Source organism: Lemur catta, chromosome Y (assembly GCF_020740605.2).
Source record: "Lemur catta isolate mLemCat1 chromosome Y, mLemCat1.pri, whole genome shotgun sequence".
NCBI classification, from domain to species: Eukaryota; Metazoa; Chordata; class Mammalia; order Primates; family Lemuridae; genus Lemur; species Lemur catta.
The window spans coordinates 5,682,006-5,707,567 of NC_059156.1; the positions used below are offsets into that span (position 1 = coordinate 5,682,006).

General features: G+C 35.3%; 1 protein-coding gene across 4 annotated transcripts in view; it reads right to left on the reverse strand.

Moving 5' to 3' along the window:
• Nucleotides 1–25,562, reverse strand: part of LOC123629048 (zinc finger X-chromosomal protein) — a 54,351-nt gene that overhangs the window by 12,289 nt on the left and 16,500 nt on the right. Inside the window, exons 2-5 of one of the 4 annotated variants that reach the window (XM_045538980.1) lie at nucleotides 13,695–13,783; nucleotides 8,077–8,169; nucleotides 7,261–7,608; nucleotides 7,039–7,158 (exon numbers count right to left, since the gene is read on the reverse strand). In XM_045538980.1, the coding sequence (XP_045394936.1) occupies nucleotides 7,039–7,158; nucleotides 7,261–7,608; nucleotides 8,077–8,169; nucleotides 13,695–13,755 (622 nt within the window). In that variant the 5' untranslated portion in view covers nucleotides 13,756–13,783. Of the gene's footprint in view, nucleotides 1–7,038; nucleotides 7,609–8,001; nucleotides 8,961–13,694; nucleotides 13,784–25,562 lie in introns of those variants that run through there. The other 3 variants (XM_045538978.1, XM_045538979.1, XM_045538981.1) reach the window with 3 other exon arrangements.

Below are 25,562 nucleotides of genomic sequence, written 5' to 3' on the forward strand. Positions count from 1 at the left end.
AGAAAGATGAAGATTTTCAGAAAGAATTCAGAAAAAAACCTCTAACTTCTTTAGAGAACTCACCTCTGAATAGTTTTATTATATATAAAGATGTTATCTTTTGGCAGCGTTTGTAAAAAATTGATTCTAACAGCTACTGGAAAATCAAATGTCCTATGTCGCCCAGGTGCGGTGGCTCATGCCTGTAATTCTAGTACTCTTCAAAGCTTCATCAAAACTGTTCATGAAGGTCACACATGACAAATTTTCAGTCCTCATTCCCTACGAGCAGCACACAAATGCACACACTTTCCTCTGAAGTCACATTAGTACCGTCATTCCTTTTTGCTGTCTATCACACAATTCAAGCTTTGAAGTCTGATAAAATGTTATCTTTCCAGTGAGGCATCCCTGACCACCTTTGCACCTCAAAATCCTCTCAATTACCGCTTTTACTTTTCCAACATACTTGTTTACTTAATAATTCTATGTATGTATACCCCCTACTAGCAGTCAATCACCATGAAGAAAAAGAACATCCATTTGTTGTTTTGTTCATGGATGTATCCCAAGAGCTGAAAACACTGTCCAGCCCTAGTAATTAACCAACATTAAATTTTCTGTATATGTAAGTAATATTTGAGCAAATATTAACCCAAGGTAAGTTTTAGAATATACTTCTAAGAAAAACATTATAAAAGAGGTTAGAATCATATTTTAAAAATAATATCTATGGTCACCTACTATAAAATGTGACATTAACACATTTACACATTGTGCCATCTCAAATATGTCAGAGTTAATATTCTGTATTACATGTTAGTCTGTAATCATGTTACATAACCTTAATATGGTCAAATGTTTAGTGTTATTAATATATTAATTCTTTAAAAATCACTACTCATCATTACCAGTTTCTCTATTCCTGAGCCCTTTGCACTATTTCATCTTTTGGTTTGCTGTATAACAAAAAACAATGCCATCACTTACAGGTACTAAAATCCCTGAAATCCTCAGTACTTAAAATATCTACCCGTAATTTTGACTTGCGTAAGTTGGCTGGTATGAAATTCTTAGGCATAGTTTCGTAAGAATTTTTAGATTTTGTTACCCTGTCTTATGGTATTGAGTATTTTGATGTGGGTGCCCACGTAAGTCTTTATTCCTAAGTTCATTAATATGACTACGATTTTCATTTGGTGGCTTTATTATTCTGTCAATATCTTAGAAGAACAACAAATTTCTTAAAAGGTTCCAATTATTTTTTTACATAGAGATATAACTCACATACCATAACATTCATCCTTTTACAGTAAATAAAGTGTACAATTCAGTGGTTTCTAGAAAATTCACAACCTGTGTAAGAATCACCACTAATTCCAGAATATGTCGACCACCCCAAAAAGAAACGTTTGTGCCCTTTAGCAACTTTCCACTTCTCACAACCCTATCCACCAGCAGTAGGCAACTACTAATCTATTATATTTTTTGTTACACATATGTATTCTAGACACTTCACACACTTCTTACACTTACCATAATGTTTTCAAAGTTCTTCCATTCTATACCATGTATCAGTGCCTCATCTCTTTATATGGCCAAATAATATATTTTATCAATTAATTAACTGATGGACATTAGGGTTGTTTCTACTTTTTGCCTATTATAATTATGATGCTACAAACATTTGTGTACAAACTGTTTTGTGGATATATGCTTCCATTCTCCTGGATATACTGAAGAGTAGAACAGCTAGGTCACATGGTATTATAATTCTATGTATGTCTAACTTTTCCAGGAATTTTGCAGTGTATGCGTAACACTAGTAATTTATGTGTATTCCAAAATCATCTCATCCTTGCAAATAGTTGCTATTTTCTATTCTATTATATCCATCCGCATAGGTGTGAAGTGGTATGACATCTTGGTTCTCCTTAGATAGTTTTAGGTATTATATCTAGGCTTTTGATCTCATTTGAGTTAATTTTTATGTGCATTTGAAATAGGGGCCCATTTTCAATGTGGATATCTAATTACCCCACTACTGTCTGTTGAAGAGACTATTCTTTGTTCCACTGAACTGTCTTGGTAATAGTGTGAGAAAAAAAAAAAAATCAGTGTATCCCAGATGTACTGGTTTATTTTTTGTACTTTCAATTCTATTCCATTGGGGTAAATGTCTATTCTTATATGCCAGTACTACACAGTCTACACAGTCTGGATTACTGTTTCTGTGTTCATTATCTGGGAATATCTTTAATTTCACCTTCATTTTTAAAACTTAGTTTTCCTGGATATTGGATTTCTGGTTGATAGACTTTTTTTATTTCAACATATTGAATATGATATCCCATTGCCTTGTAGCCTGCATGTTTTCTAATGAGAAAATAGCTACGAGTCTTAGTGAGGAAAGATAATTTGTATGTGACAAGTGACTTCTATGTTGCTGCTTTCAAGAATTTCTTTTGACAGATAATTAAGTTGTGCCTGGATGTGGATCCTTTCTCATTCACTGAACTTCTTAGTCGCTTCCATGTGTAGATTACAGTTGTTCATTAATTTTATGTTTTTCAGTTTTGAAATATTCTTTCAGCTCATTTCTCTCTTCCTTCCCCTTCTGGGATCATGTATAATAGGTATGCTTTCTGGTGTTACACACATCATAAGTGACTGTATTCATTTTTCTTCATTTTTTTCCTCACATTGGATAACTTCAATTGATGCATCTTCAAAGTTCATTGATTCTTTCTTCTGCCTATTCATATACACTTGAATTCCTCTGCTGAAATCTCCGTTATCAGTTATTTTAATTTTCAAGCCCAGAACTTCTATGTAGTTCTTTTTTATTTGCCTTTATTGATATTCCTTATTTAATGAGGCATCATTCTTACATTTTCCTTTATTTCTTTACCCATGGCTTCCTTTATTTATTTCTCTAAACAAATATAACTGTTTTTAAAAGCTTTGCTAATAAGTATTGTCTGGACTTCCTTAGAATGAGTTTCTATAGGCTGTGTTTTTTCCTGTGTTTAGGCCATGCTTTCTTGTGTCTAATTTTTTGCTAAAAACTGAATGTTTAAAACACAATGTGGCATCTCTGAAAATCAGAATACCCCTTTTCCCAAAGTTTGTTGGTGTTTATTGTTATTTAGTGACTGTTCTAAACTAATTCTGTGAAGTCTGTGTTCTTTGTCATATGTGGCAACTAAAGTTTCCACTTAGTTACATTAAGTGGACAGCTCATGGTTTTAAAGAGATTTTCACAAGTGCAAACAATCAGTAATTTTTCCAATACCTGCCAACTTGGGGTCTTATTGGCAGCTACCAACAGGTCAAATAATGCCAGTTTTCTGGAACTGAGGCTTGCTGTCCCCCGCCTCCTCCAAAAGCTGCAAGACTGACAGTTTTGACAGTATTTGTCAGATGTTTGTTTTTAAGGTTAAGACATACAGCTAGGAAGAGGTGGATGTAAATAGAGCAAGTAAAAAGGCCACAAGCTCATTGTTCTTACCAAGATTTAGCCTTTTTGTTTGAATAAACACTCCCTCTATTGCTACAAGGTTTTAGTTAGTTTCCAGAGTTCTGCAAAAGTCTATTTTGATTATTTTTACCAGTGTGCTCACTATTTCTACAGAGGAGACAATTTTTAATGTTCCTTACTCTATCATTTTTGCTGATGTTCTCTAATCATTCTTAATTTCAGGAAAGCTTTCACCCATTAACTTTCTGTCAGTCATTTTTTTTCTTCTTTTCTGTATTTTGGTATCATCTCCTGTTACATGGTCCCATAGCCATCAATTTACTACTCCATATTTATTTTCACATCTATCTTTAATCATTTCATTTTCATAAATTTCTTAAATCTGATCACAAGATGCCCAGTTATACGCAGTCACATTTATTTTTATTGTTGCTTCTTCAGTGCTATTTACCTTGATGTTTTTATTTTTCCTTTCAGCTTCTTTCCTAAATTCTAACAGTTTAACAGTTTAATTGCCACCTCCTTTTATTATCTTTTAATATCCTTTTGAAATACTACATATCTGCTTTAAGATTTTCTAAATATATTTTAGAGTTCTTACATAAAACTATTAACTCTAGTCTGATGAACAAAATAGTATTTCTGAATTTTATCAGAATTTTAAAATGCCAATTAATGGGAAGTGCAGGGGAGAAAAAGACAATTAACATATATTCCTAAAACATCCTTATCCACTTTTCAGAAATAGTCCTTTGTGGATGTGTATTTTTAAATTCCAAAATTTTGTTGTGTTTTACCAGTTTAAAAAATAACTACTATAGCTAGCTTAAAATGGTAAGAGACTTAGATATCCAATAATTAGATCTAGAACAAAGGAATGAAGAAATAAATGTTTTTTATATGTGTAAGTATACCAAAAATATAAAGTACAATAAATAAATATTTTACCATCTCTTCTGTTCTAATTGCCACTAGAATCAATAAACAAATCATCAAATTGTATTGATGCGTATTTTCTGCATTAGATATGAAGGTCTGGGGGCTTTATTTATTTATTCATTCACTGAACTGCCTTTTTTTTTTTTTTTTTTTTTTGAGACAGGGTCTCACTCTGTCACCATGGCTAGAGTTAGAGTGGTGTCACCACAGCCCCTGGGCGCAAAAGATCCTCCTGCCTCAGCCTCCCGAACGGCTGGGACTACAGGTGCATGCCACCATACCCGGCTAATTTTTCTATTTTTTGTAGAAATGGAGTCTTGCTCTTGCTCAGGCTGGTCTCCAACTCCTGAACTCAAGCAATCCTCCTGCCTCAGCCTCCCAGAGTGCTAAGATGATAGGCATGAACCACTATGCCTGGCCCACTGAACTGCTTATTGAATGTTCGTTGTGATCAAAATCATAATTTATTAGAAACACCAGTGGACTGATCAAACACCTACACTAGATGGCCTCTGGATGAGGCACAATATCCATGGAATTACAACCATAATATGTGTTCATTCAACACATACTTCACACCTAATATGCAGAGGTTTGAAGGGGAGTATGCAAGTGATAAAACACATCGGATTATATCTTCAAGAAAAATATAATCAATTTAAAACGAATGGTAGTGTGTAGACTACAAAAGCTAAAGAGGTACATTAACATCAATGGCAGTTATGTTGTAACAATGAACATTTGTGCACAGATACACTACTTTAATGCCACAAAGAGTAAGTACTCTTGTCATTGTTCTAAGTGAAATTATTAGAGAGGAAAAAATGTGCAACTAAGGACTTTATCAAAATTAATAGGCTAATTATAGAGTAATTGGACATCAGTTTACATATTTAAATCTATATATGTTGAATAAATATATCAAAGGAGTTAAGAGATACTACCATGTGTCAGAATGTTATGGATAAAGTTGACTGATAATAACAGTATCTCAGTCTTTTCCATCATGTATAAAATCAAGACATAATTTCTCTTAAACACTTACCAAAAACCTGTCAACTCTAAATAGGTTACTCTACCCCCCTACCCCTTCCCCCATCAATATGGCTTTAAATTACAAATGCAGCATTAGAGCAGATATCTTTCCTAGAAAGCAGAAATAAGAAGGTAACAAGATAATTGAAATAGCCAAATAAATTCACTGCATAAAAACATCCTATTGTTATATTATCAAAGAGCTATGGCAAATACTACTGCATTATCCCTTTTTTCCTTGAAAACCAATTACAAATTCAAGGACAAAAGCTTTAACTTGTTATTCTTAAATATCTAAATACTTTAGAACAACCCTTTGTACAAATAAATAAATAAGTATTTATTAAATCATTTGAATCAGGTTCTTGATAGTTATTAAGTAGGTTCAGATAACGTAGAAGATTACCTTTATCAGAAAACTAGGCCATTATGTTATACTTGATGATCATGTAGGGGGTAAATAAATGCCTACTCTCCCTATCCCCAGTCAAATGCCTGCAATTCCCTTTTGCTGTGCTATGTTCAAAGATATGGGGAGGGTATAAGGAGGCTCAATTTAGTGTTAATGCGAACACTCTGAACTCAATCTATACTAGAAAGCTTCATCTGGCCTAGAATGGTACTTCACTCCTATAATCCCAGAATTTTGGAAGGCCAATGTGAGAGGATCGCTTGAGCTCAGGAGTTCGAGGCAAAAGTGAGCTATGTGATCACTTCAGCCAAGGTGACAAAGCAAGACCCTGTCTCTTAAAAAAAAAAAAAAAAAAAAAGAAAGAAATACATTCCAAAGACCCTAGTACAGAGCTAGTGAATCAGGATAAATAATTTAAAACAGTAGGTAAATATAAACAGGTAAATAATGGGGCTACTCTATAAAGCTGGAACCATAGTAACGTAGAGAACATATCTACATATTGAAGTTTAGAAATATTAGAGACACACATTCGAGGATTCTAGTAACATAATGATTATGATATCTGCTGCCTAAGCAAAACTATGCCCAAACATGTCCTAGTAGTAAACACAATCAAGAAAGCCAGTATCCCTTAAGATTCAGTGATCAGAGTGTAAAACCAATATGATATTAAATTTCAAATCAATGTGAAACCCACATAAATTAGTTTATGGTCTTGCACATGACTTTTATTTCAAGGTGTTCAATTGATTGATTATAAAGCCAATACTAAATTTTTAAAAAATAATTACTTTGAAGGGAAAAAGAACAATGGAACAGAAGAAAAAAAAATCAGAAGTACCTGCATAATAAAAACTTTTTTTTTCAAACCAAACTTCATTCATGTTTCATTGGTAATTTTGTAAAATGGTTAATAGCCCAAACACATAAACCCTTCATGATTTCATAAATTTCAATCCTTTTCTTTTCATCCTTTATTTTTCCATTCCATCCTTATGTAAACCTAAGTTTTTATACCACTTCACTTAATTATGGCTTATTCTCTGGAATTTAAACAACAATGCATTTAGGTTTATAAGATTAACCTTAATTTTATAGGAGTTTAAGTGAAGACAATTTTACCATGATTTATGTTAGAAAAGACACACTTCAAAAACACGGCTAACAAACCCTGTACCCCATCACTTACAGGAAATCATAAGGTAGTCTTCACAGTTGTCTTTGTCATCATCTTGTGGGTCCACAGGGATCCCGTTGGCATCTATGACTGCTTCGGAGGCACAGTCTGCTACCAATACTTCTTCTGAAACTACATCGGTGGTCAGAGGATCAGTGACGATTTCTGCTTCTACTACACTATCATGAACCACATGTTCAACATGCCCAACTTCAGAAACATGTATAGACTCACTTGTCAAGACGTGTTCTGGCACAGACATTGAGCCTGAAGTAATGCCAGATGCTAAAACATCATCTGGAACTGTGCCATGTGTTAAAGAAACTTCTTCAGTTACATCCGAGTCCAGCACTTGTTCAGGAATAATGACATTTTCAGACACGTCTGCGTCTTCTAAGATATCTGAGCACTGAACATCCTCTATAACAACATCTTCAATAACATCTTGGATTACAACTGAGTCTGGGTCGTCAGGAACAAAGTTATGCACCGTTATGTCTGAATCCACAACATTAGAAACAAAAACGGTTTCTTGTACTTCTACAACAATTTCATCACCATCCATGTGTGTAGTGTCAGCTCCTTAAAAAATAAAAATTAAAATGACAAATTTCAGTTAAGTATGCATCAATCTCAAATAATACAAATGTTATTTAATTTCTACCAGGAAAATGGACTATGTTCTTATGAGTTTCTCAAATATTTGAGAGATTAAAGAAATAAATAGGGAATCCATTTCTGATTCACATAAAAATAGAAATTTTTAAACACAAGAAATTTTTCTACTCAGCCCTAATCAATTAATAACTTAAAAAAAATACTAGAAAAATAAAAATATGGGCAGTCACAGGAAAAAAATATTCATGAAATAAATTTTAGAATACCAAAATAAAAAATTTCCCAGACTACTAATATAAAATCTTAAGGAATGATTACATAAATTAAGGAAATAACAAATACAGAAAACAAATATACCATTTTCCTTCGTTACGTTTCATTTCTTTCCCCATCTCCCTTCTCAAGAAATCAGTTTTCTTCTTTTCATCATACCTACATATTTCCTTTTTACACGTCTTTTTTTTCCGCCAGTCTTTATAATCTTCCCACTTTGTTCTGGTGCAATATCGCACCAATATCCTCTATCTATAAGTTTGAAAATTAGAAAATCATCATTTGAATCTAAGATATAAAAGAATCAGAGTATAAATGAAAAGGTCACAGGTAAAAGAGGAAAGGCATTTTGTTGAGACACCTCTATGGATAGATAAAATGCATTAAAGTCCAGCTGTGCTGGGGCAGTGAAGGGTAAGGGTAGGTGGAGTGGGACCTACCCTAACTTCACCAGGGTACTCTGCCTTCACTTAGCCTCCTTCTATCCCACAACACCAAACCCCAAGGCAGTTCCTTAGAACATAGAAAACACCACTCTTGTCAATTAAGGAATGAAGGTAAAAGTGTGAGACAATGAAAATCCACTGAGATTAAATGACTTAACCAAGATCACACAATTTGCACAGTATATGGTGGTCAGTAAACACTATTCTAAATGAACGTCAAAAATGGGAATAGAATTCACCTATCTTTATCAAAAATATAACACAAGATAAAATAAAACAAATTAGGCATTGTGGCTCTTAGTCTACAGAAAAGTAAACATGGAAGACTTAAATTAAAATTTATTCAGGTGATTAGCATTTCTCATTGTAACTCAGAGTAGGGCTGAGTTCAAGCAGGTGTCTAATTCAATGACTGTGTTGTCACTGGCAGGCCCTCAGAGAAACACAGAGCTTCTTCAACAAAAATGATCACAAGGGAGAAGAATAAAGTTTCAGGAAGTCTTTAAAGTCAGTTAATACCCACTCAATTATATACAGAAATAAAAATGAAAGTTTGCTTTTATTTCTACAGAACTTCTACAAAATGCTTTTTATACTCATTTGTCTTCAATGTTCGTAATAATATATACTAAGCAATGGAAAAATGTAATCTCCATTTTGCAGACATTAATGTGAAAGCATTTAGTATAAGAACACTGGTTAAAATGCTCTAAATCAGAGAGCAAGATTTAGACACTTAGTAGTTTTATGAACTTGGGCAAGTCATTTAACCTCTGAGTTTCAGTTTCCTCATCAGTCAAATGAGGACAATAGTATCTGCCACGCATATCTTACTGTGGTGACTGTGGTGATATGGGAGGTGTCCTGAAAAACTGTAATGAGACGTTTCACTATTATTATGCATATGAAAATAGAAGCCCTGGCAGATTAAGTGACTTGCTCAAAGGTAAACAAATACCATAAGTGTTAACAATCAGGATTAATACGCAATAGCTCTTCAATCTATCACTTAGCTCATGACTCAGGCTTGCTTGTGGTAAGATTAAGCTAATAAACACTGAATTTATTTCCATAGAACTTTAAGCCTTTCTTTTAAGCCACATTCATTATTCTTCACTGTTCTAAAGAAAGAAAGACTTATAGCTTTGCATTTGCCACTATCAACCTGAAATTACCAAATGTTAAGTCAAAAGACTATCCCAAATTGTTTAAGAAAAACACACACATACGCAATTAAGTAATAGAAAGTATATTAAAAGATGGTTCTTTATAAAGTTAATTACTACTGCTTTAATGTAAGGTAGTGGGTCTTTAAAATTCAATTAATAAAATCATTAAAATTATAACTTGTAAGAGTAGCTAAGTAACAGAAAAAATAAAATCTAGTGCTATTAGTTTATTATATACTTAGAACCACAGGTAATCTGTAATTGAGAATACTTTTTTCCTTTTATTTTTCTATTGTTATAACTTCATAAATAATTTTCTTTTTGAGGTTTGTGGAATGAAGTGAGGCTTCATCTTTCTGATGCAGAGGCTCCTTTGGGGAACACATTAAAGACAGGGTTATAAAAGTAGGAAGAGTCAAATGAAGAGGACCTAGGATTTATACTTACACCTAAGCAATGGAATGACATAATCCATTAGGTGAATCCTTCTGTTCCCTCCTTCCCTCCTTCCTTATTTATTTTTGAGACAGGGTCTCAGTCTGTCACCCCGACTAGAGTGCAGTAATGTTATCATAGCTCACAGCAACCTCAAACTCCTGGGCTCAAGCCATCCTCCTGCCTCAGCCTCCTGAATAGCTACAACTACACCCAACCATACCTGGCTAATTTTTCTAAATTTTGTAGAGATGAAGTCTTGCTCTTGCTCAGGCTGGTCTCAAATAACTGACCTCAAGTGATCCTGCTGCCTCAGCCTCCAAAAGTGCTAGAATTTCAGGCATGAGCCATTGCACTCAGCCCTCGTACGTTCTTTCAGGATGAGTATTACACTGGAATACCCATATTCTACTGTTGTCCTACTGGTGTAGTACAGATAAAGAAACTAAGAGTGAGGAAAATATTCTTAGTATTACAGATTGAAAATGAGATACTAGAGCCTGAGCTATCAGGTAAGAAATGGCATGAAGAAAAAACTGTGGTAAGCAGACTTCCCTCACCATCATATCCAATCTACCCCATTCCACTCCACCCCAACCCAAACCCACTCTAATCACTGGAATCTGTGATGATGCTATATTATGACTTAAACCACATGGACTTTGCAGATGTAATTAAGGCTATGAACCTTAAGTAAAGTCATTACCTTAGATAATTTGAGTGGGCACAATATGGTAAGACAAACTTTAAAGTGAGAACTTTCACAGCTAGAATTAGAAAGCTGACACAGAATGAGAAATAAGAGAGATTTTAAGTGTCAGAGGAATCCAATTTGCTGTTGCTAAAGGAGAGACACTGAAAGCATGAGAAGCAAAATAGGCAACCACAAAGAAACAAAGACCAGCCTGTCAGCTGACAGGTAGCACAGAAATGGGAACCTCAATCCTATAAATATAAGGAATCACATTTAGCCAACCATCTGATTTAGCCTGGAAATGATTCATTCCTAGAGCACCAGAAAGGAACACAACTCCACACCTTGATTTCAACCAGATGGAACCACATGACCCAAACATAACGTGATCGATTTCCGAGCTATAGAAACTGTGAAGTTTTGTTGTTTTAAACTGCTACATTTATGATACTTTTTTAGAGACAAATACAGATTTAATAGAAATGAATACAGATTTTGGTACCAGAGTAGAGAGCTACTTAGTAGGCAGAGGCTGCAAAAACTGTAATGAGGACAAGAAAAGCCTAGGTTCCCTTGAAAAAGCCTAGGTTTCCTTAAATAAGCCAATAGAAAAAAAATATGAGTATTAATAAAAACCCTGCTATTGGTGAGAACCCAGAAGGAAGACAGGATCACAGTGAAGACAGAGTCAAGGTACAGAAATCCTGCATGGACTCAGATAATACCTAAGTCATCATGCACAGACTGTTACTAGAAATCTAGACTTTGGTAACATTGCTGGTGAGGGTTCAAAAGAAAGTGAGAAACCTGTTACTGGAAACTGAAGGATGATGACCTTTGTTACTTAATGGCAGGTCATTTACCAAAACTATGTCCTGCAATTATGCGGAAGGTATAACTTGTAACAATAAACTCAGCTACTTAGCTCAGGAGATTTTGGCTAAGTATTGGATATGTGGCCTTGTTTCTTGCTGCTGCTTATAGTAAAAATCAAGAAAAGAAAAGATAAACGTGGGATGATCTTTTAAACAAGATAGCAAAACTTGACAAATTGGGAAATTCTCAGCCTATCCAGGTTAAGGGGGGGAAAGTTAAAACTGAAATTTGTTGTCAGGAAAAGATATTCTAGAGAAAAAACAGTACGTGACTAACTATTCCCTAAAATCTCAGATCAAAATGTTAGAGAATTCAGTCTTCTTGAAGCAAGGAGTGTGTGACTTACAGATACTTTTAATCAAACCAGGGTTCGGGCAAGGTGTGGTAGTTCATGCCTGTAATCTGAGTTGGGTGGCTGGCTTCAGGCCAGGAGTTCAAGACCAGCCTGAGCAACACAGTGAGACCCCTTCTCTATAAAAAAATGGAAGAATTAGCCAGGCACAGGGGTGCACACCTGTAGTCCCAGACACTCCATAGGCTGAGGTAGAAAGATTGCTTGAGCCTGGAGTTTGAGGTTGCAGTGAGCTATGATGACACCTCTCTACACTCTAACCTGGACACACAGCAAGACTCTGTCAAAACAAACAAATAAAAACACACACACAAAAAAACCACTCAGCATGTCTCTAAGAAGCTGAAGGGCATGGTACCTCAGCTATTTCAGCAGAAGTCAAAAAAAGATGGGATTATTTTATAAAGATCTGCATATGAGCCTCTTGCCTAATGCACTAAACCTCCATGGCATACACAAAATTTACTCCAACAGAAATACTGCTAGCTTGAACTGAAAGGGACAGGTATCAAAATTTCCCCATACTGGTGACAGGATCTTACCTTCCATTTCACCGTTTAAACCAGAATATTCAAAACTGTCCTACCATTGTACGTTAGGAACAAGTAACTTGTTTCTTTAGCTCTACAGGTCAACAGATGAGGAGGAATTATGTCCCAGAAGTTGTACTTAAAGACCCATACCCAGAGAATCATAAGCACATAATTTACATGATACTTAAGACTTTTTTAAAGAAAATTCTTACACATACATTCATGATTGGGTAAGTTGAGATATTTAAGACTTTTTGAGCTACTTAATTTCAGATGAGATTTATTTTGGACTGGAAATCTTGGGAGAGAATGAATGTGTTTTACATTTCGGAAAGACATAAATGTTTGAAAACCAGAGTGGATACTGTGGTAGGCAGAATGGGCCCCCAAAAACATCTATATTTTAATCCCTAAGTCTTGTAAATATGTTAAGTGATACGGTTAAAAAAAAAAAAAGTTTTTTGCAGGGCTAATTAGGTGTAATTAGGTAATTACATTAGGTTATAAACCTAAAATTCAGAGAATATTCTGAGTGGGCACAACTTAATCATATGAGCTCTTAAAAAGAATAAAGTTTTCTGGCTGGTGTCAACAGATGCAAGGGAAGGAAAGGTCAGAAAGATTGAAAGCATGAGAGGGATTCCAGTAACTGTGGCTAAAGGGAGCCACATGAAAAACATGCAATGCATGATAAAGAATGTGGACAACCTCTGGAAGCAAAAAATGGTCTGGCGGAGAAGCTACAGGAAACAAGAAAGAGGATCTCCATTTTATAACCACAAGAAACTAAATGTAGTTAAAAGCATGAGTATCTTTGCAAATACATTCTCCTTCAAGAGCCTCCAGAAAAGAATACAGCACTGCAGGCACCTTGACTTTGATCTTGTACAACTCTACACAGAATCCAGTTGAGTCACACTACCTGCACTTTAGACCTCCGGAACTCAGAGATAATTCTGCCTTGTTACTGCAACAGTGAAAACTAATACAAACAGAAAACACTTTTAAAATGAGAAATAAAAGGATTCAGTTGCATAACTGGGAAAATTAGAATAACTGAAGATAATGGTAAGATTTTGGTACTGATGGTATTACTAACAATATTATGATTTAGCTATGATATTTTGACATGATAACAAGGTACCTAAGTATGAATTAATATCAGATCTAGCAAGTCTAGCAATTAATATCAGATCTAGCAAGTCTCTCTTGATTAAAAAAACTCCAAATCTTAACAGATGGAAAGTAAAACAATCGAAGAAATAGGTATACCTATTCCATCAAAAAATGAGTTTGGCTCTTGTGGCTGCAATTTGAATTCATCTTCATCCATGGCCTTTAATTCTCATCGGTCACAGCTCCTAAACCAGGGAATAAAGTACACCAAACATTAACTCTTATATCACATTTTCAAATGTCATCATGACACTTAACATTTCTAACATGCTCCAATTATGTGATCTATCAATAATTAATCAATGTAAAATAAAATGGAATGATCTGATTTCCAGTGATGTAAAGCCAACTATAAGAAGATAAGAAAGGGCAGCTAAATCAAACAGGCTGACTGTGTTCCAGGTTTTTCAATCTCTCTTCTTTTTTTAAGAAACAAGGTCTTGCACTATGTTGCAGGTCTCAAGGGATCCTACCACCTAAGAATCCTGGCTGTTTGGGGTTTTAAAAAAAAATTATTTTAAATATAATCTTACATAAAATGCGTAACTCTTAAGTATTTAGCTTACTAAAATTTAACATAAGTATAAATATGTGTTTGCATTATTCAGATTAAGATACAACGCATTTCTTACATTCCAGAAGATGACTCTTGCCTTCTCTCTAACAGCAGTTCCAGTGATTATTTAAAGGCTCAACTTTAACACATTACGCAAGTTATTTCTTCAAAATTTCATTACATCTCTAAATTTAATGTAGTCTCTAATCTTTCTATTAATAAATTGCAAAATGGCATATATTCAAAATGCCTAACAATTAGAAACACCGTGATATTTCTTTGGAGCACAATTAACTCTCCTAACTGACCTTTGATTACAGAAATATTTACAGTATATATACTAGGACATAAATGAATTGGTATCATCTATAAAATGGTAAAAATCAACTCACCTATGAGCACCAAAAAAAAAAACAAAATCAAAGTTCCATCTATATCTATTTTCACTTATAAGATATCTGAAATGATTAGCAAGAGACACTCTGTCTCTCCTGGTGGATGACACTACAATATATGTACATAAGAACTCAAGACGGTTATTTTCCAAATTTGGTTTCAACTAGCAGAAGAAAAAGCCAGCTTACCAAAGGGGAAAAAATTAAAATACAAAGAATAAAAAGAACCTTGTATATGTCTCAAAAGCAAAAGAACAGAGGGGGAAGTGGACCATGATTTTATGTTGCAAGTAGTGTACACGGCTCCTAATTGGTTTTCCTGTTATTACTTTCTCACCATCTAATCTACCATTAACAAACCTATTAGTTGCAACTTCTTTAATCTTTATTAGTTTTGCTAATGATATAACAATGCATGCGCTTCCTGTTAAAATTCCAAATAATGTAATGTATCGACTACACTTTCTCATTTTCTGCATTCTCTAACTCCCACCCCACAACATCCAGAATGAACAAAATGTTCAGTATTCTTGATGCTGTGGCATTGACTATGCTCCTCCCAGCAATAACTCATAGAGCCCCTTTGAGACATGCTTTCAATATATAAACCAACCCACCAGAGCTAAACTTTCAACCATGTCCTTTATTTAACTTTCAAAAACCAAAACAAAATTCTCCCTGCCCTAAATAATCCCAGACCCAGGTGCTCCACCGCAACTAAGGACCACCTCCATAAACCAGAGCCCTTTACTCAAATCACTCAATCCTAAATTTATTCATTGTATCTACCTTGCCTTGTCCATTCCTTCCCTGAAAACCCCCAATAAAGTCTCTATGCTCTTACTTCTTGCCCCTCCCTGCCTCCTGACTATCCCTGGGGTCCTTCCCTATGTGGAGCTGAGTGACATGCCCTGCCTACAGTGAACATAAACTTCTCCCTTTATAACAATCACTCCCATGTCGGTGTGTTTTATTACCCCTAACTAAAACAAATCCCAAGTACATTTAACAAAATGAGTAAATTTTCTAAAGCATCATTTAAATCGTGTCTGTTCTTTTTAAAAATGTTAATGGATCCCTGCTGACTTCAAATAAAAGTTCAAGTTCCTTGACCTACAATATTCTAAAATCTGGCCCCAACTACCTTTGCATTATTTCCAAAATTTTTCGTCAGTTACCTTCCCCTACCTCTCCCACCCCATTCTCCCTTTTCAGGTAAACAAAAATACCCAACATCTCCATAAGACCCCAACTCTACATCTGGTTCTGGCTTTCTTTTAACTGAAATGCCTTTTCCATATCATTTTGCCTTCATTTATTTCCTATATATTTCCCCACCCATACAAAATGCTGAACATATTCTCTCCCCCTCTAAATTGTCATAATACTTTACCCTCTTCCCTTATTTAAAAAAAATTTTTTTTTTAAAGACAGGATCTCACTATGTTGCTCAGGCTGGCCTTGAACTTCTGGGCTCAAGCCGTCCTCCTGCCTTGGCCTCCCTAGCAGATGAGACTACAAGCATGTAACACCATGCACTGATTGCTTACTTCATCTCTTAGCACATGTTATAGTTACTTACGTGTGTCAATTTTCCAACATTAAACCATATAAAGCCTTAAGAAAATGTGTAGGTGAGAAACTAAATTTTTATATAATAAACAAATGAATTTCCAGCATGTCAACTCTTTAGACAGATCCTATTCATTTTCAAGCAAGTTTGTTTTATGACATTCAAACTGCTTCAAATAAAAAGGTTATAATGACTATGTTAATACTTTGTCAACTACAAAAAATGGAAAGTGTACCTGCTCTGAATAAGTTGGCACTGTTCCCTCTACCCAAAACTATCTCTGGCTATATTTAACTTTTTTCACTGTTAAAAAAAATGTAATTACAGAAGGATAAATGCAAATTAATCTTCTCAGAAAATTTAAATAAAATCACATGAAATTAAGACAATTAAGAATAAAATTTGACTAGTTGAGTTTAACCTACAGAATGATTTTCTTGTTTTAGAGATTCATCTTCCTTGGCTTGCCTGTTACAGTTTGAAAAATAATCAATTTCCTCAACCATGAAATTCTCTACTTCCTTTTTCTTTAAGTGATATTCTAGTTCTCTTCCCATCTAAACTATTGGCTACTACAGTCTTGTCCAAAGTTTGCCACTTAGCCCTCTTTTCTTCTGCTTTATCATGTATTTCCATATTTTTAACTACCACTTGCAAAAATCCACACACTCAGGGAAGGACCTAACATTTATACCAGACTGTCTGCTGAATACTTTCACCTCAATAAAGCCCACCTTTCTCCTCATAGATCATTGCGGCATTGTCCTCCTTCCCTGACAGTTGGGTTGCCCAATCTTGTCAATTTCTTCTTCACAACTTCTTAGATATCTGTCCCTTTCCTTTATTTACATTACTACCAGCCACTCTTAGCTTCATATATCTGATCTCCAAAAACGAAATAGCCTCTCGAATGGCCTTGTTCTTCTACCACTTCCACAACAAATGGCTAGCACCTCTATTATAAAAAGGGGTCCTGTGGTGCCAGGTACCAAGGCATTCTTACAATCTGTGGGCAGATTATTCCTCATGAAATACTGCTTTGATCATAGCATTGCCCTGCTCACAATACTTAAGGAGTTCATAGGCCAGGCGCGGTAGCTGACGCCTGTAATCCTAGCACTCTGGGAGGCCGAGGCGGGTGGATCGCTCGAGGTCAGGAGTTCGAGACCAGCCTGAGCAAGAGCAAGACCCCGTCTCTACTAAAAATAGAAGAAATTATATGGACAACTAAAATATATATAGAAAAACACGGTGGCGCATTCCTGTAATCCCAGCTACTCGGGAGGCTGACGCAATAGGATTTTTTAAGCCCAGGAGTTTGAGGTTGCTGTGAGGTAGGCTGATGCCGCGGCACTCACTCTAGCCAGGGCAACAAAGCGAGACTCTGTCTCAAAAAAAAAAAAAAAAAAAAAAGAGTTCTCCAACATTCCCTGGGGTCTAGCACATTAACCCAAGCTACCATAACACTTATTTGCTATTATTACTCAATTTTGCAGCCTAGCTGGACACCACCACGGCATTCCTCAAACAAGCCTTGCATACTTCTTTACCACTCTACTTTGGCACTCAATATCCTAGAGTTTTTGTGAGGTGAGGACTCTAAAAAAATGGAAATATGCGATTCAACTGTCATGAGTAGGGTCAGTAACTGCACAAATACTTATGCATGTTGGAAGATGTTGCAGATGTCAGCTACATTTTGATGTGGTAATTAGTAATTCATTCATATAACCAGAGATACATGCCACAGATAGCTGAATTCTGGTTTAATCCCTTCTGAACCACACAATAAAAAGAAGGAAAGAACTCAAATAGGTAAGAAACCACCATTAATTGTTATGGTCTAGGAATCTATTCAGCAAAGAAAGCTACCCATTCAATATTTTAAATGAAAGGGTGAGACATAATTTTATACCATATGCATTCCCTACTATACAGTCTGGTCTAAGAGAACTACCCTATTTTTACAGCGAACAATCATTGTTCAACAATGCATTTGACAGGTTATATTCCTACTTCACCACGATGGTAAAAACTGAAATAGAGAAAAGGGATTTGTTTTTTTTTTTTTTTTGCACTTCAATGCAAAGATGACCACACCTTTACTGTAACCTTTCTTGGGTCAGAACTGCTAATTACCTGCAACAATCAGAATAAACCCATGTTTTTAAATGAAATATATCCAAAACAGTGCCCATAACTGTGATAAAGTTAAGGTGAAAGAATAAGCCCTGATGAACTAATTGGGAATTACCATGTTTTTGCAGCAGCAACCAAGTTGAGAGATTAGCTGAATCTAAAGACAAGCAGAATGATCCAGAGTCTAAAAATTAATTTACATGAATATGCACTAATATTCAGGCTGGTTAACAAACACCCTGAAAATACTCCTACTTTAGGGTCCCCAATATTACTTCAAAATTGTTTAAGATTCCCTCATCAAGTTGCAAGGTTCATGAAAATTAAGATGATTAGATGCCTGGGAAGAATTCACAGTTGAAAAATTTACAGTTTTCAGAAAAATAAAGGATGGGAAAAAAATCAAGAAAATACACAAAAAAAATTCTTCCTTTCTTCAGCATAAAACAATAAAAACATCATACCAAGTTAACAGTATTGTAATATTTTATCTAAAGATAATAATAATGAATATAATTTATTTAAATTCTATACCTCCTGATTAGACATTTTCATGTTATTTCTCTTGGGCAAGTTTCAACACAGTGCTCGTGCGCCACACTGTTTTATGCAAAGCATATACTTATTAAAATGCATATAAAAACCATTTTCCCTCACTCTGTTGCCCAGGTTGGAATGCAGTGGCACAATCATAGGTCAAGCAATCCTTCTATTTCAGCCTACTGAGTAGCTGGGACTATAGATAGGTGTGAGCCACCACAACCAGCTATTCTGTTTGTTTGTTTCTGTACAGGCAGGGTCTCCTGGAGTTGCCCAGGCTAGTCCTTAACTCCTGACGTCAAGCAATCCTCCTGCCTCAGCCTTCCAGAGTGCTGGCATTACAAGTGTGCACCACCACACCCAGCCAAAATCATTTTTTCTAATTTTGGATTCTCCAATATACTTTAATGCCTTTTAACATTACTTTAAATTCCTCTCCTTAAGTCATGCTCAGGAAACCAAAAATTATACTATAAATGCTAAACAAAGTCACTCAAGGTGCAGAAAAATCAAAGTGAATTATCTATAACAGAATTTTTCATAGAAAGGAATTACAGTGAAAAGTTCAGCTAAGTAACAACAGCAAGCATTCATTTTGTGATGGCCAATAATTCTCCAGAGCAAAGCTAAGGAGCCAGCCAATTTATTAAAAAAAAAATAATAATTAAATCAAATTCAAACTTGGCTCTTTTGTGGATTGGTAGGGAGTATGAAGAAGAGAAAACAAAAAGTTAACAGCTAGTAAACTAAAAAGGAAACACAAACTTAAGAAAAGTACAAACATGAATTTGGAAATTAAAAAATAATTATAAAGATAAAAAAAAATTTACATAATTCTATCTGATATCCTATCCCAACACAGTGGGAGAATACAGATTTTAAAAGAATAATTGGGAAACAAAAGTTACTAGTATTAATCTAAGAAAAGTCAGACCCAAGCAAACGTGTAAAAAAAAAAATTTTTTTAATTGTCTAATGTTATCATTCTAACCACCTAGAAATTTAGTATGAATTTCATGTGAGAATTGTTTTTGTTCTGTTTCCAGGAACAGATAATTCTAAAGCTATATGAACACACCAAAGTGTGAGAAAAATGTTTGCACAATTGCTTTTATAAAACCAACACATTTTTGGGGCATGGTGGCTCAGCCCTAAAATCCCAGCACTTTGGGAGGCCAAGGCAGGAGGACTGCTTGAGGCCAGAAGTTTGGGGCCAGCCTGGGCAACACAGTGAAACCTCTCAAAATTATAAAAAAAGAAATTAGCTGGCTGTGGTGGCACACACTTGGACGGGGAGGAGTGAAGTTTACTTGTACCCAAGAGCTTGAGGTTACAGTGACCTGTGGACTGCACCACTGTACTCCAGCCTGGGAAATAGAGGGAGACCCTCTCTTAAAGAAAAAAAAACAAAAAAAAAAAACAAAGCCAAAACCAAAACAAACAAAAGAAAACCATAAATCACTATACACAAAACCTAAGAAAATTAATTCAAACCAATCCAAACTCCATTACTTATCAGTTCAAGTCAAGTATTTGCAAACGTGATCCACCTTTTAAGGAGGAAAATGCAAACACACACAAATTAACAGAAAGTTACTGAAGAAATCAAAGATGGAACCAAATAGCCCATATAACAGGTTAAAAGAGAAAAGATACAATATTCTCAGATGATAAAAAGTTGACTTTTTTTTACTTAAACAGTCACTCCAATAGATATGTCTTTAAAACAGTAAATTATACTGTATGAATGTGTGTAAGTATACACAATCTCAAATCCAGTCCAATATGTTACAATACTATGTCTCTACAATACAAATTGGCTCGCGTATATAGGGGAATAATATCAGTATCACTTTAAAGTAGAACAGAACATACTAAGCATAAGAATAAAATACTGCAAACTTTCTCACAAAAGTGACAAATAAGGCAAAAATGTCTTTTAACATTATTTTTAATTCTTACTAATTTTACTTTAAAAATGAACATTTATATCTGATTTGTTTTTTCTGAAGTTTGCTTACGCATTTTGTACATCTCTGTATTGAGTTTCAGCTCAGTGATGTTGAACAGCTATTACTGTTATATTATGTGTACTTGTATCGTTATGTGAACTATTGTCGTATACACCTTTATCGGCCACATATTTAAATTTCTTTTTAAAGAGTCCTTGATTTTTATTGAGATTGCATCAATCTATACTGATCAATTTGGAAACAAGCATCTTTACAATATTAACTATACTCCATAGCTCTTCTTTTTTTGTTTTTGAGACAGAGTCTCACTTTGTTGCCCAGGCTAGAGTGCCATGGCGTCACCCTAGCTCACAGCAACATCAAACCCCTGGGCTCAAGCGATGCTCCTGCCTCAGCCTCCCGAGTAGCTAGGACTACAGGCATGTGCTACCATGGCCAGCTAATTTTTTTTCCATATATATTTTTAAATGTCCATATAATTTCTTCCTATTTTTAGTAGAGACGGGGTCTCACTCTTATTCAGGCTGGCACAGCTCTTCTTTAATTTAGGTCTTCTCATGTTTAATGGTTTGTGAGAAAGATCTTAGACTGTTTCATTACATTAATTTCAATGTACTGGATGCTAGTCTACTAAAGTCTTCTTTATTAAAGAGCAGTAAAAGACAAGTGTCAAGCTTTTGAACTTGCAGCCATGTTTATTTTAATCTATTCTGCTTTCACCCTTAAAAAAAAAAACCCTATCATTTATAGGTAATTTGCTAGATGCAAAACATTGTGCTCAGCCCTTTGTGTAAATTATCTCATTTAATCTTCACCCTATCTAGAGTGATAGATATTATCAACCTCATATCCTAAAGAAACCGAACCTTAAAAAGCGAAGAAACCTGCTCAAGCATACACTGCTAGTAAAATGGCAGACGTAAATCTTCTATTTAGGCTTTCAAACCACTGGGTCTATTCTTTCTCTCACTACTCTGTCCTATCATCTGGAATTTCAATCAACTATATTAGTTGTACATATTTCAATCATTTATTTTTTAATCTGATCTTATTCCCTATTTTCAATTATTTCATAGCATCTTCTGTTTAACCTATTTTAAGTTGTCTGAATGTTCGTCATTTTATTCTTCTACAGAGGAAAGCAAAAGTCCTATTTACCATGCCAGTGGTTTCTAAAGTGACACATCAGGGGATGCAGAGAGAAAAAGAAAATCAAACTTTTGTTTTTATATATTTTAAAATCTCAAACCCTATACATGTCTATGAAAGCTCAGGAAATTTCACCCCAAATTATAATTACTTGGGATAAAAAGTATTTTGAATTAAAGGTTTTAGAAATCAACCGGCTTTGGAAGAGGCTTTCTTCTATCTGCATAACCAGAATGGACCCAATCAAAAAACAAAAATAAACACTTTTCCTTCCCTCCCTGTGATTTCAATATATTGCAGGAAGAAAATAAAGAACGCAGCCAGACCCGGCCCAAATTATTTTAAAAATAATACCTGTCTCTCAGGTTAATGTACAAGTCAATCTGTTTCTTCCATCCTCCCTAGCAACCATGTATTGTCTGGAAACAGAATTACCTATATTCCTCATCTCCCCCTTCTCACTTAAAAGAAAGGTATGAAAATATCTGGATTCCACTAGAATACTGAGTAATCACTCTGTGATTCTCCCCACGCACATGGTAAATAAACCTCTCTTAATAATCTACTTTAATTGTGTGTTGATTTTTCCAACTTTTGAACTTTCCAGGGAAAGGGCAAGTTTTCCCTCATACCCACATCTACACTGCATATGTTTAAAAACATAACAGTCTAACAATACGGGTGAATAAGGAATAAGAACTGTTTGCAGATTGCTCAACTAAAGAACTCAAACAAACCCTGATAAACAGTAACTGCTTTTTCCCACCCAGTCAACACACTGTCTTTGTTAATCTATCTGATAAGTATCATACACATGATGATAATATAAAGCAAATACAAAGCAATTATACTGTAAAGTGAAAATGTAAATCCTACAAAAAAGTATAAAAAATTGATGAAACTGAAAAAGAAATGCTCCATCACAGTCATGGCCATTGACTTTATTATTATTTTTTTTTTTATTTCAGCTCATCATGGGGGTACATAAGATTAGGTCATAGACATTGTCCATATCCAGCCCATCCCCCCAAGTCAGAGTCCCAAGCGCATCCGCTCTCATTCTCCAGACAGTGCGCCCGGCACTCATCATGTAGTCATACCTCCATCCCCTCCCCCCCCACCTCCCCGGGTCTGCACCTTCAAGCATGACCATTCCCCAGAGGGTGTGCAACGCACCCGTCATGCAGGCATACACCGATCCCCTCCCCCCACCCCCCATCCCAGTCCGATATCCAACTGGTATCGTTCCCTGATGTACGTTTAGGTGATGATCAGGGAAACCAGTTTTCTGGTGAGCACATGTGATGCTTGTTTTTCCATTCTTTGGATACTTCACTTGGTATAATGGGTTCCAGCTCTCTCCAGGAGAACCAAAGAGATGTCGTATCATCGTTATTTCTTATAGCTGAGTAGTACTCCATGGTATACATATACCACAGTTTACTAATCCATTCGGGGATTGATGGGCACTTGGGTTGTTTCCACATCCTTGCGATTGTGAATTGTGCTGCTATAAACATTCGGGTACAGGTGTCTTTGTTAAAGAATGACTTTTGTTCTTCTGGGTATATGCCCAATAATGGGATTGCTGGATCAAATGGTAGGTCTACTTGAATCTGTTTAAGGTATCTCCATATTGCTTTCCATAGGGGTTGCACTAGTTTGCATTCCCACCAGCAGTGTATGAGTGTTCTTGTCTCTCCGCATCCACGCCAACATGTGTTGTTTTGAGATTTTTTGATAAAGGCCATTCTCACCGGAGTTAAGTGGTATCTCATTGTGGTTTTGATTTGCATTTCCCTGATGATTAGGGATGTTGAGCATTTTCTGATACGTTTTTTGGCCATTCTTATGTCTTCTTTTGAAAAATTTCTATTCATGTCCTTTGCCCATTTTTTGATAGGATTGTTTGATTTCCTTCTTGCTGATTTTCCTGAGTTCTAAATAGATTCTTGCTATCAGTCTTTTACCTGATGTGTAGTATGCGAAAATTTTTTCCCATTCTGTAGGGTGTCTGTTTATTTTCGTGACTGTTTCTTTGGCTGTGCAGAAGCTTTTAAATTTAATCAGGTCCCATTCGTTTATTTTTGTTGTTGCTGCGATTGCCTTAGGGGTTTTCTTCATAAATTCTTTGCCTAGACCAATGTCTGTATGAGTCTTTCCTACATTTTCTTCTAGAATTCTAATCGTTTCCCATTTAAGGTTTAAATCTGTTATCCACCGTGATTTGATTTTTGTGAGAGGTGAAATCTGTGGGTCCTGTTTCAGTCTTCTACATGTGGCTATCCAGTTTTCCCAGCACCATTTATTGAATAGGGACTCTTGTCCCCAGAGTATGTTTTTGTCTATTTTGTCAAGGATTAGATGGTTATATGAGGATGGTTTTATATTTGGGTTTTCTGTTCTGTTCCACTGGTCTGTGTCCCTGCCCTTGTGCCAATACCAGGCAGTTTTAAGAACCACAACTTTGTAGTATAGTTTGAAGTCTGGCAAATCAATACCTCCCATTTTGCTTTTATTGCTTAAGATTGTTTTTGCTATACGGGGTCTTCTCTGATTCCATACAAAGTGTATAATTATTTTTTCTAAATCTGTGAAAAATGATGTTGGTAATTTAATAGGAATTGCATTGAATCTATAGATTACTTTGGGTAGTATAGACATTTTAACGATGTTAATTCTTCCAATCCATGAGAATGGTATGGATTTCCACTTATTTACATGTTCTGCAATTTCCTTCCTTAGCATTTCATAGTTCTCTTTATAGAGGTCCTTTACCTCTTTAGTTAAATATATTCCTAGATATTTTATTTTCTTTGTTGCTATTTTGAAAGGTATTGAGTCCTTAATTTGGTTCTCCGATTGAATGGTATTGGCATATATGAATGCCTCTGATTTCTGTGTATTGACTCTGTAACCTGAGACATTACTGAATTCGTTAATTAATTCCAGGAGTCTCTTGGTTGAGTCCTTGGAGTTTTCCAGATACAACATCATGTCATCAGCGAAGAGTGAGAGTTTGATCTCTTCTGTCCCTATTTGGACACCTTTGATTCTGCTCTCTTGTCTGATAGCTCTCGCAAGGACTTCCAATACTGTGTTGAAAAGTAATGGGGACAGTGGGCAGCCTTGTCTGGTTCCAGTTCTGAGTGGGAATGCTTTCAATTTTTCCCCATTCAGTATGATGTTGGCTGTGGGTTTGTCATATATGGCTTGTATTATTTTCAGGTAGGTCCCATTTATGCCTATGTTGTTAAGTGTTTTTATCATAAAAGGGTGTTGAATTTTGTCAAATGCTTTTTCTGCATCTATTGAGAGGATCATATGGTCTTTATTTTTGTTTCTATTTACGTGGTTAATTACATTTATAGATTTTCGTATGTTGAACCACCCCTGCATCTCTGGGATGAAGCCTACTTGGTCATGATGAATTATTTTTTTAATCAGCACTTGGATACAGTTTCCTAGGATTTTATTGAGAATTTTTGCATCTACGTTCATGAGAGAAATTGGTCTGTAGTTTTCTTTTTTTGTTGCATCCTTTCCTGGTTTTGGTATCAATGTTATATTGGCTTGGTAGAATGTGTTGGGGAGAATTCCATCCTTCTCAATATTGAAGAATAGTTTATGTAGGATGGG